Source organism: Rissa tridactyla, chromosome Z, assembly GCF_028500815.1.
Source record: "Rissa tridactyla isolate bRisTri1 chromosome Z, bRisTri1.patW.cur.20221130, whole genome shotgun sequence".
Lineage (NCBI taxonomy): Eukaryota > Metazoa > Chordata > Aves > Charadriiformes > Laridae > Rissa > Rissa tridactyla.
The window spans coordinates 62,361,625-62,377,866 of record NC_071497.1 but is presented as its reverse complement, the minus strand read 5'-3'; the positions used below and the strand labels follow the sequence as shown (position 1 = coordinate 62,377,866).

The 16,242-nt window shown below is 46.1% G+C and overlaps 1 protein-coding gene across 5 annotated transcripts in view; it reads left to right on the top strand.

The window, feature by feature from the left end:
* The first annotated feature begins 7,984 nt into the window (after positions 1-7,984).
* The window catches only part of SERINC5 (serine incorporator 5), a 55,248-nt gene continuing 46,990 nt past the window's right edge, over positions 7,985-16,242 (top strand). For 3 of the 5 annotated variants that reach the window (XR_008463797.1, XR_008463796.1, XR_008463798.1), the window contains exon 1: positions 8,715-8,897. Coding sequence is in view for 1 of the 5 variants with exons in the window: in XM_054185515.1 (XP_054041490.1) it covers positions 8,871-8,897 (27 nt within the window). In the remaining 4 variants the exon portion in view is untranslated. Of the gene's footprint in view, positions 8,307-8,382; positions 8,898-16,242 lie in introns of those variants that run through there. The other 2 variants (XM_054185514.1, XM_054185515.1) reach the window with 2 other exon arrangements.

The window sequence follows — 16,242 nt, the reverse complement described above, 5'->3', positions numbered from 1 at the left end:
AAAGAAACCTTTTCCAGTAGAACAAGTAGCAATTCTCTAAGCTCCTTCTGGCAAAAGCTGTAGAATTGAGTTAGATGGGCAGTGAGTGTTTGAATGTATAAACGTATAGAGCACAGTTCCTGTGCTCTCTAAGAGTGGGGTTGAAGAGAGGATATTTTGTGACCAAGGCTACTCCCTTGTATGCTTCCAGTCGTGTTTACTACAGCAGATGCTCAAAAAAAAGCAAGAGCTGTTCCCTTCCAGGTGTCACACTGCAGTTCGTTTCACATACTGTGCACTACATGTACGGTTGGGGCTGGTTCTATACTATGAGCCTATACAGTAAGTCTGGTTTTCAGCTGAGTTCATGAATGAAGCTACCTGCGTCAGGGACTAAAATTGCCTTGCTGTTAATGGTGATCGTATGCATCGATAAAGTGGATGTACACCACACAGTAAGATTATAGAAAGGATCAGCACAATATTTTTTCTTAATCTCGTGCTTTTGGATAGTTTGATTTAACTTTTGTGACTTCGGTCAGAAGTCTGGAAGGAATATTTGGGACTTCTGGTGACTATAACTGACTACATGCAGTCATGTGCAATTAGTCATCTAAATACTGTTTAATTTGTGGCTTGCTTACCTTGTAAGCTTTGTATCATGCTTCAGCATGATATATATGATATTTATCACACCAATTTATTGAATATAGAGCTGCTGCAAATCTACTTGGCTTCTGTTCAGAACCACAACAATAAAGGATGGTTTGTCTTGAGCCTGCAATGAGCATGCTTGTGCAAAGGTCTAAGTTGTACACTTGTAAGCTTGTACACTTGTGCAAACTGAACATAATGCCTTCTCTCTTGGGCTGAGACAGTTCTTCTGCCCTTACCACCTTTTTAGCATGAGTTACTGCTGTTTCTTCCTGAAAGGTTAGTCCTCCTCTTCGCAGACTTGATGGCTCTTACCTTGGGACATAATGGAATTTGAGTAACTTCTATGCACTGTACTGATACTGTTTATCCTTCCAGTTTGACACAATAAATGTAGCAAAACTCATTGTGTGTGCACACAGTACAGAAGGGGAAGGTGCTCTCTGTTTTAAACAAAACTGATTTCATTTTCTCACAGATACCAGGATTACTTGTGGTGGCATGGAGAACAAGGACTGCTAGCTATCATGTCCTCATCTTGTCTCCCTCATTCTTGGTTGGTGCCAACGCTGTGTGATCCTTGCAGCCTTTTTGCTTTGACAAAGAAGGCTCAGAGCCAGGCTGAGTTGTAACATACAGTTGTTGCTTTGCGTTTGTGGCATGCCGTTATCATTGGCATGGCCTTGATGCAGGCAGCACTGCAGGCAGCACTGCCAGTTCTTTGCTTTTACCTGCATTCGTTCTCGGGTTTGGTGACTTTTCTTGTTCTCTTGGCTTGCTGCTTGTACGTGGTTTGCTAAACTCCTACTCAGCCACTTCTTCTGGTGCACAAAAGTTTGTGCTGCATGTGCTCCAATTCCTCTACAGAGCAGGTTTCATCTGTGACTGCTCACTATTCATTTTCTTCTCAGAGAGAAGGGAGGGACTGTTACCAAAAAGGCTACTGTTAGGCTTGCTTTTCTTTGAATCCCTGTGTTGCTCCTTGCATTTCATACTCAACTATATCACCTTTGTCTCTGAGGTAGGGTATTCATTCTCTCCACGTGGTTGTGACAAAATCACAGGCTAAAACATGGACAAGTCTGGATTTAGCTTGTTGAGTTGAGCTAGAGAAACTCCTTGGAAAATTAACCAAGTGCTTTGAATGCTTTTGGCAGGCTGTGTTTTGACATACCCCTTGCTGATAGTAGTGTGAGAGGCTGGGGAAAAGACACGCATGGCTGTGCAGTCTCTTTTTGTCTCCACAATACAGCGCTGCCTAGGAAAACCTTCTGTTGATTCTTATCTTCACAAAGACCTGCTGGGAATAAGATTTGTTCCTCCTGTAGCCACCACCAGGAAGGCTCTAAGAAGCTGCTCTGATCTCGCTAGGTTGAGAATTCTGCTTGGCCAAACTTTGTTCATCTTGTAATGCCAATTTCGCATGTTCAAGCTTCCCCGAGTAGAGCTGGAATAAAATCTCAGTTTTTATGCTAGTGAACTAGGTTCGTATCATCTCCGTGTTCAATTCTAGTGTCTTATTTATTCTTCTATTTGTGAGAAACTTACTCAGAAAATTTCTGGTTTGTTCTTTCAAATAAAAGGACCAGGGGCTTGGGGTGGGGGGCGTGTCTGTCTTTTCCTTCCAAAGAATCAAATCCGCAGGCAGGTCCTGCATGAGGATTTTCTGAGAGGCGTGCTGTGTGGTCAGCGCAGAGGCCAGCAAGGTTGTGACCATTTCCTCTAGTGCTGTCGGCTCAAATTGTGCCCAGAAACCTTCATACTAACAGCAGTTGCTACCGTGGTAAGCACAGAATGGTATGCAGAGAAGTGAGGAGGAGAAGGGTGCACTTCACTCTTAATTGGAAAGCATTAGTGGAATGTGGTTTACTGCTTACCACAAGAGATTTGTGCCAATTCAGCAGGCACGCTGGCAATTACACTAAGCTGACTTTGACAACAGGTTGTAAGCTATGAGCTTTGGTTTTGGGAGGCCTCCAGTTTGGGAGGCGGTAGGCAGGTACCCTCAAAGAATACCAATTTAATTCACAGATTGGCCATCTGTGAATTAATATCTCTCTTGAGGTTTTGTTTTTTGGTTTTTTTTTTTTAAGAAAAGGTTCACTGACAAAATTAACAGATAATTAACAAAGTCTTGCAATCTGGCAATTCTGAAGATGTCTACTACTGGGTTGACAAATGTAAAACTGTCTTTTTCTTCCTACTTGAAACTTACCCATACGTTCAGCAGCTTCCTCTGGTTTTCTCAAATCAGCATCCTCAGGAAGTCAGCAGTGCAGAAAGACAGTGCTGCCATGTTTTTTGTCTCAATATATGATAGTAGAAACCAATTTTAATCTCTCAGACACCTGCAGGAGTTGAAATCCTGATTTGCAAGCGGATCAGTTTTCCCTGCCACTAGAGGCGGTGTCTGAACAGAGAAATAAGGCAGATGGTCGGATGTGGTACAACTGTCTGATCTTAACCTAACACTTGTCTCTCCGAGAGTCATCACTCTGCCGGCGTGAAGATCCTTGTAAGGGTGGAGACCTGGTCTTGTCTCTCAGCGTGTGGCTTGAGCCTGCTTAACTGCATATTCTTGTAGAACTTCTTTAATAAGACCCTTTATACTGGCCTTGTCTAGTAACTTGGAGGTATGCAGGCTTCCTTTCTTCTGTCTGTCACTCATTAACTCCAGCAAGACTTAGTGCCTTGCGGCAGCACCCAAATCCCTGCTGGTTACCTGAGTGCCAGAAGTGTGTAAATGTACTGCAGAACGCTGCTGTCTCTCCTTTTCTCCTAGCACGAGGTGTCCTTACTGTCACCCGAGTTAAACGTCTATGTCAGTTATTTGTAAGGTAAAGGTGTTAGCTGTGATTAAGAAACCTGAGACATCATATAATAAAAACATGATTTTGAAATGGAAAACTGTACTGCTTACAGTTGCCGAGAGGTCAGAAAGAATGACATTTATAATTGGTGTTACATGGTATTGTGCTAAAAAGGGTCAACAAAGTGCGTGCAAATGCAGCACCTGGAGAGGTCAGTGCAAAGCAGTGTAATATTACTCTTTTGTACTTGGGTTACAAAAATTAACCTGCTCAGAAGGGTTTAGTTGGTGAATTTCCTTGGCAGACAATGCAAATTTTAGTCCATTTTCAATTAGCATTGGAGTGAAAAAAGAACTGAGCAACCAGTTTATTAAACTATCATTCTCAAAATAATTATTTTTTTTTTAAGTAAATTGCCTGGAAATACCAGCCTTGTGGGTTTTTTAATACTGAACTCTTCAAATGCTATGAAACGCTTTATTTCAAGTCTGACAAGTGATTTAAAACATTTAATTTGATCAGAATCTAACCAAATTTGACTACTTAAGTGCATGGATTATTTTTTTTCCTTTTGATTTTTTTTTTTTTTAAACTAGTACCAGCTAGAAAAGATTAATTTGAATTACGGAACGCTAATAAAGATACAGTGGAAGATACCACCCTTTAGCATTATGACCAACCTGACATTCTGGAAGGACCAGTTGCATGTGTGTGTCTGGCCCCACGTGCACCGACAATTTCTGTTCCGCCCCACCTCAGAGATTTATGATTACAGGTTGCTCTCGCCTCGCGCTGGCAGATCACTCAGTGCACTCTGCTATTATAGATGCTCTGTGTGCTTCCCTGCACCTCCGCACACAATCTTGAAGGTGATTAGCCTGTTACAGTAATACAGACTATCATATATAAGTCTGTTACTAGATCCCAAGCCAACCGACGCTTTTCCAAAAGCTGGGAGATGTAGTCTCCAGCCCCTAGAGAGGCTAACAGCAGCTTGAAGGCTTAGATACTAAAAGCTCAAACTTCAAAAGATGGCATAAAAGGTACTTTGTTTTCTAACTGTTATTGGACTCCTTGCAGCTGTTATTGTAATGTGCTTGTTTATTTATTTATTTTTAAGCAGAGTAGCAACTGGAGATGCAAAGCAGTAAGGTGTAGTGGCCAAGAACTCTGTTCTCAGTGCTCTTGGCAAATACTTGGGCTTCCTGCACTGAGCCACGGATTAAAACACCTCTGGGGTGCTGCGCCTGCTCTTGGTGCACCTTGAGGTCTGTGTGAGCTACTCCCACTTGCCTTTTGTCAGGTCCACAGCTGGGCTACACTGTGCTGTGCCAGCTGGTCCTGGCATGATTCCTAGACACACTGACTTTTAGAAGATGTCCAAAGGTTGTGGAAGCCCTTGGCTACCTAGGAGGATCTGGGGAGAAGTGGTCCATATTCCAGGTGTCAGTGCATACTTAGAAAAAAACACGAGGAAGTCACAGGTTTATCATGGCTGGCCACCACCTAGACTGTGAGAGCAAGGATGGTCTTGCAGTCACACACAAGTCCCCCTCCTAGGTGGTAAATAAATTACTTTTACTGTCACACCTTTGCATGGTGTTCCCCTTTACTGGAATGCCTTTTCCACAGGAAACTATTCCAGCAAACCTCACAGCAGTTAGGTCATTAGCTGGGTAAGAGGTTGAGTTTGGATCCGAGTGGTGGTTTCCAGAACACGTACATGCACATGTACAGACATTTCCCCTCCTTCCCATAACTACATTTTTGATTGGTGTCTAATTACTGGGCTCAAGCAAGATGTGCATTTACCTAAAAATCAATTTTACATGTTTTGTATTTTAACAGGCATATAAAGTCTAAACTTACACTACAAAAATGAACTAATTTTATGTAACTAATTTTATGTTACACCATGATGTGTAACAATCTGGTTTTGTTTTCTTTCTGATTGCATTTACATTTGTAAAGATTTTCTGTATTTTGTTTCACCTGAAAAAAAGCCAAGTGGTAGATTTCTCCTCATTGGATACAGGCTTTTTGTGTTCTCTTTGCCAGTTGGCATAAACAAAATCCTTTAACTACTGAAAAAAATCTTGAAATTATATAACATTGAAAGCAGCATTCCAAGTTGCAGCTTCATTTCAGAAGGTGTGAACAAAACAGCACAACTCATAATATTCTTACCCGAAAATACACTGACCTAGTTCATACTATGAGAGTACTGCGGAAGCAGAGAGTCCTTATGCATTCCTGGTAAGTTACGATTTCCCTGTGCTATGCCAAAAAGCTTTCTACTTCACCGCTGACATCTTTTGAGCTCTCTGTAGAGGTAGTAATACTGCATTCTTCTCGCAGCGAAGGGGGACAGTGAGAGCCTCTGCTTCTTTTACAATAGTCCATGTAGAAATGAGTGGGGAATGAGTAAAGCGGATGCATGTAAAGGTGCGACATCCGCAAGTGAAACTGTGGCTGGCATCAAAGGGTAATGCCTTTCCTGGTGGCCTGAGCGAAGCCGATGTGCCGCAGGTGGTCACTGGTGTGTATGAAGCAAGGCTGTGTATCTTGCAGGCAGAGTTTTGTGGCCTGCCTGAAGGCAGGTGGCTGGCAGTGAGATGCTTCTGGGGCGTCAGGTTCTGCTGCTCCGCTCTGCTCACCTGCACGCCGGGCGAGGAGAGAGTCCCAGGGCACAACTGGCTGCTTACCAGGTTTTTTTTCTGGGAAGTGCCACATGGTTAACAACTTCTAGCTGAGTGCTTTCCTTTGTTCCTCGCTCCCCAGCACCTGAACTGGGACCACAGTTTTAACTCCATTCCTGGGTGCTCCTTGGCTGTCTTACTTCCTACGGGGCTGCTTCTTGCCCCCATTCTGCCTGAGTCATTAAATCTCTGTAAATCTGTGTTTATAAAATTCCCTATACAAAGCAAGGCCAAAGCATCTTGCCTTTCTCTACGCGTGCTATGGATTCCCCGCCACTTGAAAGCCCTAAATCAGAATTAGCATCTCTTCAAAGAGGCAGCCTTTACCCTGACAAAAGGAACAGTCTGAGGGCAGGAATTACTGGTTGAAGATTTCTGGACAGTAAATCAGATTAGGGGAACACAACGGCCTTCTCTGCTTTCAGAATATGTATTCGGTGGGTAAACGTTGTTCTAAATGCATGGATAATTTCAGAGTGACAGTCCTTTTCATGCAGTAACATCTGCTTGTTGCTTTGCTATTAGCCTGCATAACGCTTGCCAGAAACACAGCAGGAAAGCTCCAGCCTTTCTGGTGACGAATTTTTCACTCAAAAAGCCAAGGCGCCCATCACGGGGCTGTGGGGTGCTCTAAATCAGAGAAGGTGTGCTGAGACTCCAACCCCCGCTCCTGACTTGAGGAGTCCTCACCTGAGCCTGGGCCTTTTGCTGCGTGAGCGCGCAAAAGCAGGAGCAGGAGCGTGAGCTGCATGGGGTGCCTGAGCTGCAGTGGGGTCCTCTGGGATGCCCACAAGCTGGTGTCCTTTGCAGCTAAATCACCATCTGGCTGGCAGAATTAATCTTACAACAGTGGTAAATACCCTGTCTCTAGCTAAGTATATGCAGATGTGAGAGCACCATTAACAATAAAGCACGTCTGCTTTTTATAAACCACCCTTATGGTAACTCTGGTCTCTTTGGTCCCCAGTATAACACCAAATTGTGCAACGCCGATTCATCGTGTGATCCGCTTCCTAGGGCATCGACTTTCTGTTTGTTTGCACTCACGAGGAAAGAGGAAAGGGTTTTACGCAATACATCCTGCAATCCATACCCGTTTCCTTTTTGGTAGGTGTAGCTGCGTCACCTGCATGTATGTGCCTGTATGCAGGTCAGTAGCTTCTAGTTGCACTCAATCCCTAAAGCTAGGGCAGTTTAAGACTAGAAATAAAGTTCCAAATAGTTATCTTAGATATTACAGTGCAAGCACACAGAGGCAACAAAACCACCAAGGTGAGGGAGCCTTTCCACTGAGACCCTCGTTTCAATGCTTGGTGGCTTTTGTCGGCAACAGCAAATGTAAAAAATAGTGAAGGTATTGTTGGCTTTCACCATAATAACAAGGCTATAAATATTTGACTTACAAGGATAACTAACCTTTAGGAAGTTAGGAAACATGAGAAACCTCAAAGATAACAACTAACAGCAGCTACGAAGAAAAACATCCGAGAGAAACAAAAGAGAACTTCTCCAAAAGACCCCACAAATGATTAACAGAAGGAAACAGATGCATAGGAGAAGGGAGCTGATGATAATCGATCCTACCAGAAGGAAACAGATGCATGAGAAAAGGGAGCTGATCCTACCAGAAGGAAACAGATGCATGGGAAAAGGGAACTGAAGATCATCGATCCTCAGAAACAATTGCCAGAAGGAAACGCACAAATAGAAGAGAAAAGGGACTAATGATAATCAATCATCATAAACAATTACTCTGCCTAAAATAGTGAATACGTATGCAATATTGAATGTATGTAAGACGTGGGTTAAGTATTAGCTGCTGTGCCTCTGACTTGAGTCATGCACCCAGCGCTGTGCTTTTGCTTTATTGACTTTGTCCCTATAATAAAATAAGTGCCATTTCTGTTTAAGGGATCTGGCTGTTTATTACAGCAAAGATACCCCATCATCACGTAGGAAGCTGAGAAATCCTCAGGGACCGCCTAGGACTACGCTTTCTTCCTGGCAACTGATGCTGGAGAAAGGATTTACGGAGCACCCGGAAAGACCCTGGCTCCTTGCAGGGCAGCGCAGCCCCAAGGCTGTCCTTTGGATGTGTGTGACTTCTCCATGAAGGTGCGGGCACTACGAGGGCCACGGGACACAGCAACACGGCTTGAACCCGGTTTGTATTCACCTTTTATGCCTGGTCTTTCAAGACCCTTGTTCTTACTTGTCTTAGTGAGTTTGTTCAGTTCCAGCTACTGAAAACCAGGTGCTCCATAGGGTGTATGTGCAGGCAAGCGTCCTCGGCGCGGGCCTGCGAGCGGGACAGCCCGCGGGGGGCGCTCCCCGCGGATCCACCACGCACCCCGCGGCCGCGGCTGGAACCGCCACAACAGCAGCCGCCAGCGCCCGAGGTTGTCCCCTCTCCCGGGGGCGGGGGCGGCCCTCCGCCGGGGCAGGCCGGCAGCCGAGGCCCATCGGTAGCAGCCGCGACAACCGGGCCTCGGAGCCGGTCCTCCCCCCGCCGTGCCGCCTGACGACAGCGGAAGCCGGGCGGCGGGGCAGGGCCGGGGCTGAGGGGAGGGCGTCGCGGCCGGCGGCCGGGCAGAGGCGGTGCCGGTACCGCTCCGCCCGCCGCGGGGGCGCCCGGCGCGCTGCTCTGCCCCTGCCCAGCCCAGCCCTGCCCTGCCCGCTGCCGCATGAGGGAGGCGGCGAGGGAGCCAGGCCGCGCCGCGCCGCCGGCATGTCCGCACCGTGCTGCGCCGGCCAGGTGAGGGGCTGGGGGGGCGGCAGGTGTGCTCGGCGGGGGCCGCAAGGCCTCCCCTGCGGCCGGCCGGGCGGGGGGGATCCCCCGGGAGGCGGTGCGGGGAGCGAGGGCCCCGGGCAGCGCCCCGCGGGGGACACGGAGAGCCCGGGACGGGACGGGACGGGAGAGGGGCCGGCCGGTGGGGCCGCGTCCCTCCGCTGCACCTTCGCGTCCCGCGCCGTCAGCCCCCGGGGAACCGGGCACCCCGCCGGGGCGAATAGAGGCGTTCAAATGTGGGCAGCTCTGCGGAGGAGGAGCGGGGGGCCCGGGGGTGAAGCCCGGCACTGTACGTGTTTATCGCGGCGCTCTCGCGGAGTTCCCAGGATGAATTCCCCGATTCCCCTCGCGTTGGAAGGGGGACCGGTCGCTCTGATGGCGGTGGGATGCGGGGGGAGGCGCGGACAAGGAGAGGAGCCTTCTCGAAGACCTGCGCTGCAAGGAGCGATTGCCGCGGGGGTGACGGGTTGCTCAAAGGCGATTAGGTAATTGCCACTGGTGCCTCGTGGTGGAGAGATGGGACCCCATGGTATAAGAAGCGGGGTCGTCTTGTCTGCTCGCTGACGGCTGCCCGGCACTCCTCAGACCCTCTCACAAACCCCTTTAAAATGTGGCTTGTGGAAAAGTTCGGCAGGTGGAGGTGCCGGGGGAGGCAGCGAGAGATGAGAGCGAGCGGTGATGGAGGGCGGTGCAGGACCTGCCCCGTTCAGCATCCATGGGACGATGAATCGCTGCTCTGCATCTCACCATGGTGCGTGTGTGTTTTTGTAGTTGAATCCGTTCTGATGGATGAACGAACGTCCATGGAATTGGAGGAGCAGGATGGTTGCAAGGCCCTGTCCGGATCTCCTCCTTGGTTGCACTCACGGGAAGGACTTCTGTGCCTACCAGTTGTCCCTCTAGCCTGGTATTAGATTGCATCTCCCCCAGGCACTTCATTTTGTCCTTTGTTTCCCCGAATCTCTACTGCTCCAATAGAAACTCATTACTACCTGTCCTGTCTGCAACAGGCTAGCCAGTGAGCTTATTCCTGTTGGTTTGCGTATTTAAACACCTCACAGTCCTTATTCTCTTGGTATTTCTTCACTGGGCACTCTGCCCACCCTCAGCACCTTATTATTGTGTGAATGTCTTGCTTTTGTGTGAACTACCTGGAAAAAATGTCAGATCTTCCCTGAAGGTTGAAATCTCAGCTTAGATTTAGTCTTCTGGCTGCGGTTCTTTCTGTCTTCCATGGTCCGGGAGGGTTACTGAGCGTGTCTCCACATGCCCATCTGCCGGGAGGTCCCCTGCGCCTCACCAGACAGCAGTAATTGCATTTGCTAATACTCACCTTAAAGCAGGGGGTCCCCCTGACTGCTGCTTCATGTGCATTTTGGCAGTGTTTGAAACAAGTTTCGGAGTAGCTCAACAAAGTGCTGTTAGTAGATGCTGTTACTGCAGTGGTTCATGGCTGTGTGCATTTTCCTTGCTTTTTTTGGTTGCTCCTGGAGAAGTAACTTAATACCAAAATGATGAAACCGTTGTGAGACTCGTGTGGTGAATGGCGTGGCTTTAGCATGACCAAACTTTGAGACATTCTTAGAGCCACTCTTCCTACCCTGTGTAGTAATATCTGACAGTCATGTGTTTTATTGACACCGATATGGCACTTTGGAGTCTGTAAATAAACTGAACTCCTTAGTGATTTTGGAGCCAAAGCAAAAGCCCTAAAGTGGATGCAGTCATAGCGCCAAAATTATGCAATACCCGGGGGATATGTATTCTGCTGGCTGAAGCACTATTTTTGATGTAAGGCTTATCTGTGCTAAATACGGCATATTGCTAGAGTTATACTAGCGAACTTAGTGTGGCTAAGCCTTTTATAGGCTAAGATGATAAATGACATAAAAAATATCTCAATAGCACGCAGTGTAACTTTTTTAAAAGGAAGAATGGTCTTTGCCTTCATGACTTGATTTACTCCAACCCTGATGAGAGGATGTTTGTTTAACATAATTAATACACAAGAAAAACAAAAGGAATACAAGTTCTTCTTTCTCTCTCAACCCAACTTCCTCAGGCATTTTATGGGTACTGTTAATCAAGCTGGAAAACTGAGAAGGAATTCAGCCTCTCCTTAAATGTTCCCCTGAAGATGAAGTTAACCCTGCCTCCAAAAACAGAGATGATGTGCTTGAGGAAAGATGAAACTTTACGCAAGTCCTGAAAAACAGCAGGGATGTTGGGTCCCTCCTTTTTCCCTAAAATATACTAGTTTAACAGGTTTGGTATCCCACGGGGTGGTTTGGTTTTTTTTTTTGTATGAAGTATTTTTGCCCTGTGTATATATCTTACATCTGCCTCTGTTTCTGTGGATCCCCTTTCCTAGAGCTGACTGAGAACTTTGGTATTGTCCTTCTGAGCTCTGAAAGCACAATTATTGTGCATGGATGTATGTACCAGGTATCAAAATTTTGTTTTGAGTTAACATCACTTGACTATCCATTTTTTCTCCATTCCTGATGCAGGCAAATCTTCCTGGTGTGGAGTGGACGATGAGTGATCAATACTTCTGGTCAAACAGTGCTAAACATCTAGTTTATGGTGCTTGTCAGAATAAATGCATTCAGGTTTCACAGCCTACATTCTTCTTGTTAAAGGATACAGCGGCAAGCTGCCAAACTTCAGTGTACTTTGGTTATACTGATTTTACACTTCAAAATTATTTAAAATAATCTTAATTGACATTACTGTGTGACTCGTATCCTTGCCAAGTAGACCCTGGGAACTTGCTTTCAAGGAATCTGGCCATTTATAAACTTTAATTTCTGCAGTGTTTTTTATCAGGCAACGTACAGCCTTGTGTTGAAGAGAATCGTGATTTTTAGGTTTCTGAGCTGTAATAAGCTTGCTAAATGTTTCTTCTTTTCCTAGTGTTTCATTGGTAGACCTATTTTGAGAATGCAGTGAGAATACACTTTGGCTTGGGCCTCCACAATGCTTTTGATTACATAAAAACATCTGCTTAAATTGACAGGAAACAGGATTTTACATTTGGCTTTTCTTCAGTAGTTATTCTCAAGAGAATAAAGTTGAGATCATGGTTAAGAAAAGCAGCTGTTGCGGAAAATCTTTATTACAATGAATATGTTTTTTCCAGAGTTAAATAAATGTAATTTAGATAGTTAACATTCATTTTTGGGGGGCAGTATGTTGTAGCTTGGTTGTTCAAAAAGATGGATTTTTCAATTAGAACTGGTTGTTATTAAAGCTTATAAAGCTATTTTTGTAGGTCTGTTAAATCTTGAGTGCTTCCTCTAATACTGTTCTGCGCTTAGAAATCATACGATGTAGTAAATGCTGTAAGACGTGCCGCAAGTTAGAGCAGTATCCAATTTTCATTTTATACCCAGACCTCCAATTCTGAGGGATTAAAAAAAAAAAATTATTTATAAGATTGTCCTCAGCCAATGACTTCTAGGGCTTGTAGCTTTTGGATCAAGGGAAGGAAGCCCCCCAATGCTCTGGAGCTGCCTGCCTCCCTGGCACTGCCTGCTGTCCTCGTGGTCTCCTCTCTTCATTACATGGTGAAAAGGGTGGCTCTGTCATCCTCGCCCAGGTTTGTGTCCTCCGAGGGCGGTGGGGCGGTGCTGGGGCATGTGCGTGGTGTGATGTGCCACAGTGCTATCGGACGGTGCCGGCAGCGCTCCTGGGTCCCGCTCCACGTGCTACTCCCCAAGAGACGTCTCTCCTTCTGCAAATGGTCTTCCTGGTGAGAGGGGTTTGGTTTATTGTGTTTAACCTGAGCTGGTCAGTTAAAAAAAAGAGAAATTTGGCGGTGGGTCTTACCCCTTCTCACAGCTGCCTTTCCATGCCCCCCCAACCCCCTTTATCATGACTGAAGATGAAACTAGCTGCCTGAGGTTAGGAAAAACAGACTGGGGAAGGACTTTTTCCCCTCTTGGCAGAAATATGGAATTTTTGTTTTAAACAAATGGTTGCCTGAACAACTGAATTAGCAAAGCCACATTTTCTGCAGCTTTGTTCATTGAGGTTGGTATCTTATGTTGATTCCCTTTCTAATAAATACTGAACTTGTGTTGCAGCCTTTTCCTTGCTCAGGGTTGAGATATCATTTTTCTGTTCTAAACCTTTTGCCTGTTTTCAAGGATGTTGTAGCAACATAGTATTTTTGAGGCCCCCATCTGCCTGCCATAGCTGGATAAAATTTGCTGCTGGATTCAGGAATGATTAGAAAGGGAGGGAAAACGACCAAAAGACAGTGAGATCCTGCAAGTATTGTATGATTTTACTTTTGCATTGCAGGGTTGGAATCCTTTTCCTGGCACTGCGTAAGAGGCAGAAGATACTCTTTCTCATTCCAGGCAGAAGAGAGTCTTTCTCATTCCTGCTTAATTTCCCATTGCTGCCTGATTTTTGTTTTAGCCTTTTCTTCTCACATCCCACAAGTTGGTTGCATTGTGGGTTTAAAGAAACAGCTTAAATACCGATGGCTCTACAGCTGTGAGGGCAGTATAAGAGCAGTGCCTTTGCTTTTAAGGGCAAGGGGATACTCATCTGGAGAAGAATATAAATCCGACTGCTGCTTTTATTTTAATTTCTGCAAGTATAGGTATTCCAGGGTGGTTTTTCCATTACTGAGCCTCTCATTACAATGAACGCAGTTGCGGGTGCAAGAAGTGCTTGTTTCAGGGGAACAGCTGAATGAAAGCCTGAGCTATGACTACAGCAGAAGCTGATGGTCTCATCCAGAGCTGGCAATTGCTGGCATCCCAAACACATGCTGAGGCTGGATGGTGGTCTCGGCTGAGCCATGTGAAGATGCTTGGACCTGAGGTTGCTTCCAAGGTCCTTCTGATACCCAAGTTAATGGCACTTCCATTTCTTTCTCAACTGTGCGGGGCTCTAATATGTTTTGACATGTTAAATGGCTAGCCTCCTAGATTTTTAGGCTGTGATTGACCATTCTGCCAACTGAATTTTGACCTGCTGCATTGTTCAGGTCACCCAAGAGAGCATTTGCATGTGCTAAAGCATGAGGCTGCCAGAGCTGTGGGAACTGTAGCATTTACCTACGACAGCAGCTGTGGGAAGGTTTCTCTGTGTTTGTTTTGAAGGGAGTGAGTCCTGACACACCCATCACTTCAATTAGTGATAACTACGTTGGGACTGATGTTTGCAGTTCAGCAGTTGGAACTTCCAGCAATTAGAGAAGGTGTATGCAAGAGATGTCAAGGAATAGTTAATGTTTGGTGCAAATTTATTGGCTTTTGTCACCTTGTACAAAGTGTTAATGTCTTTTTACCTGGGCCTTAAAGTCTGCTTATAGTCAGTATCAGAAGTACCTTTTAAAGACACAACATCTTTGTGGAACAGCTCAGAGCTGTCACATTATTCAAAAGTGAAGCAGCTGTTGCAGCTACATGCTTTTAAGTCAATACATACAGAAATTTCACTTCAACTGCTTTTTTACTCCTGTGGTGTATGGACTTAGGCAGTTACTGTCCTGCACTGTGTTCTTGGTTCTCCCTGTCCCAGGCAAGGCACCATGTTGCATCCGTGTGTGCTGTTCTGCCTCTAGAGTGCTGGTCCCCACCATCAGAGCTAACCTGGAGAAAATCTACTTGCTGTGTGAAGTGACGGCCTCAAATTGACAAACTTTGCCATTGCTGGCTTGTCTTTCATCTTCCAGGTGCTCTGTTAGTAGCTCCTCCACTTTGAAAGGCAGAGAAGTAGCTGCAGCATGAGCTGGAAGAACCTGCAGATAAGAAAACCATGAAATATGAAATTACAGGAAAGGACAGTTGAACCTGTGATCCAGCAGAGGTTGCCCTCAGTGAAGATCATCAAGGGATCAATGCAAAGGAGCTTCAGGATCAGGTCACTGATGAAAAGAGTGGCCTGTTTTCATCAGTGGCTCGAGGGGACATTTAAAATTGCTCCCAAAAGCACACAGGCATGATGGAAGGACTGGTGGAGCAGGGGGTACTATTGAGGGTGGCGTGACCCCGTTGCAAATAAAATACACTTATTTTTTTAAGCACAGGTAGCTGTCTGGTTGTATGGGTAAGGTGCATGGAGGGCAGGTTGCTCCCACAGCATAGGGTGCTGTGGGGCAGGGTCTCACCTTCTCTTCATCTGCCCATAGGGGAGAGGAGCAGGGTGACCTGCTGGGCTGATGATGCTGTGGTGTTGTAGGAGGGGCTGGGGAAATTTGAGGGAGTGCAGGAAAAAAAACCAAACAGCTTAGGTTGCTGCGAGGAAAAGTCTTAAAGCCTTCAAATGAGTCTGAGGATAAAGGGTTTGGGTTCCTCCTTTGATGAGCAGGAAGAAAAGACCAGGTAATTAAAAGTCTGTCTCAACTAGTGAAGAAAGCCTCACCAATAGCCTGGAAACTGTAGCAGACAAATTAGAAGTGGGGTGTTTTTTTGCTGTTTTTAATGATAGATGTAAGTAGCCAGAGAGACAGACAGCCCAGCTCATGCTGCTGTCAAGTCCAGATGGTCTAGCCACTGGAAAATCACTATGCTACTGGGGAGCTGGGTGGTGAGATACACTGCGAGGCTCAGGTCAGATGAAAAAAAATTGTCTTGATTTTTCCAAAATCATCAGGAGAAGAGCAGCTGGGCAGTCTGTAATTTAGACATTTTGCGGTGACATTTTTTAATGCTGAGCTGAGTCACCACATAGTAACGTTTGAGCACGGAGACGGAAACTCATCATCCTCGGTTCAGCTTAACTTCAGCTCTGCTGGCGCCTGGCAGCGGCTCTCCCTTGTTTCAGCTCTCGGCGTAGCTGTCCCAAACGCTGCTCTTCTCACCTCAGTTTTGACCTGCTTGGTGCTGGAAGGCAGTTCTGCCCCGTGGGGCAGGGCACAAGCCTATCGCTTTGGAAACTCAGTTCAGGGCAGGAAAGCTTCGCTGGAAAGTCGCATGCAAGGCAGCGTCTGGGCTGGCCTGTCTTTTCTCTGAAGTCGGTTTTAATTTTGCACAGTTTGCAGTGTGAGGTGTGCTCCCAAAAATAGGTCGTCAGTTGATTAACTGGTGTGCTGGTCACAAAACCTCTTGGCTTAAGCCATGCGGTGAGTGAATATTACAGAAGCAGCAGTGGAAAGCCAGTTAAGTCAGAGAAAGGACAAAATAAAGTCTCTTTGGTGAATTTAATTACTTCACAGGGACAAACCACTGTGTAATCATGTGGCCAGTTGAAGAGAACTTTGTAAAATGCATAACAGCAGGGGTTTTCAATAATAGTCTGAGCCCAGCTCCTAACACTTGGGACACCTGGCATCAGGCATCTCTAGTTTTCA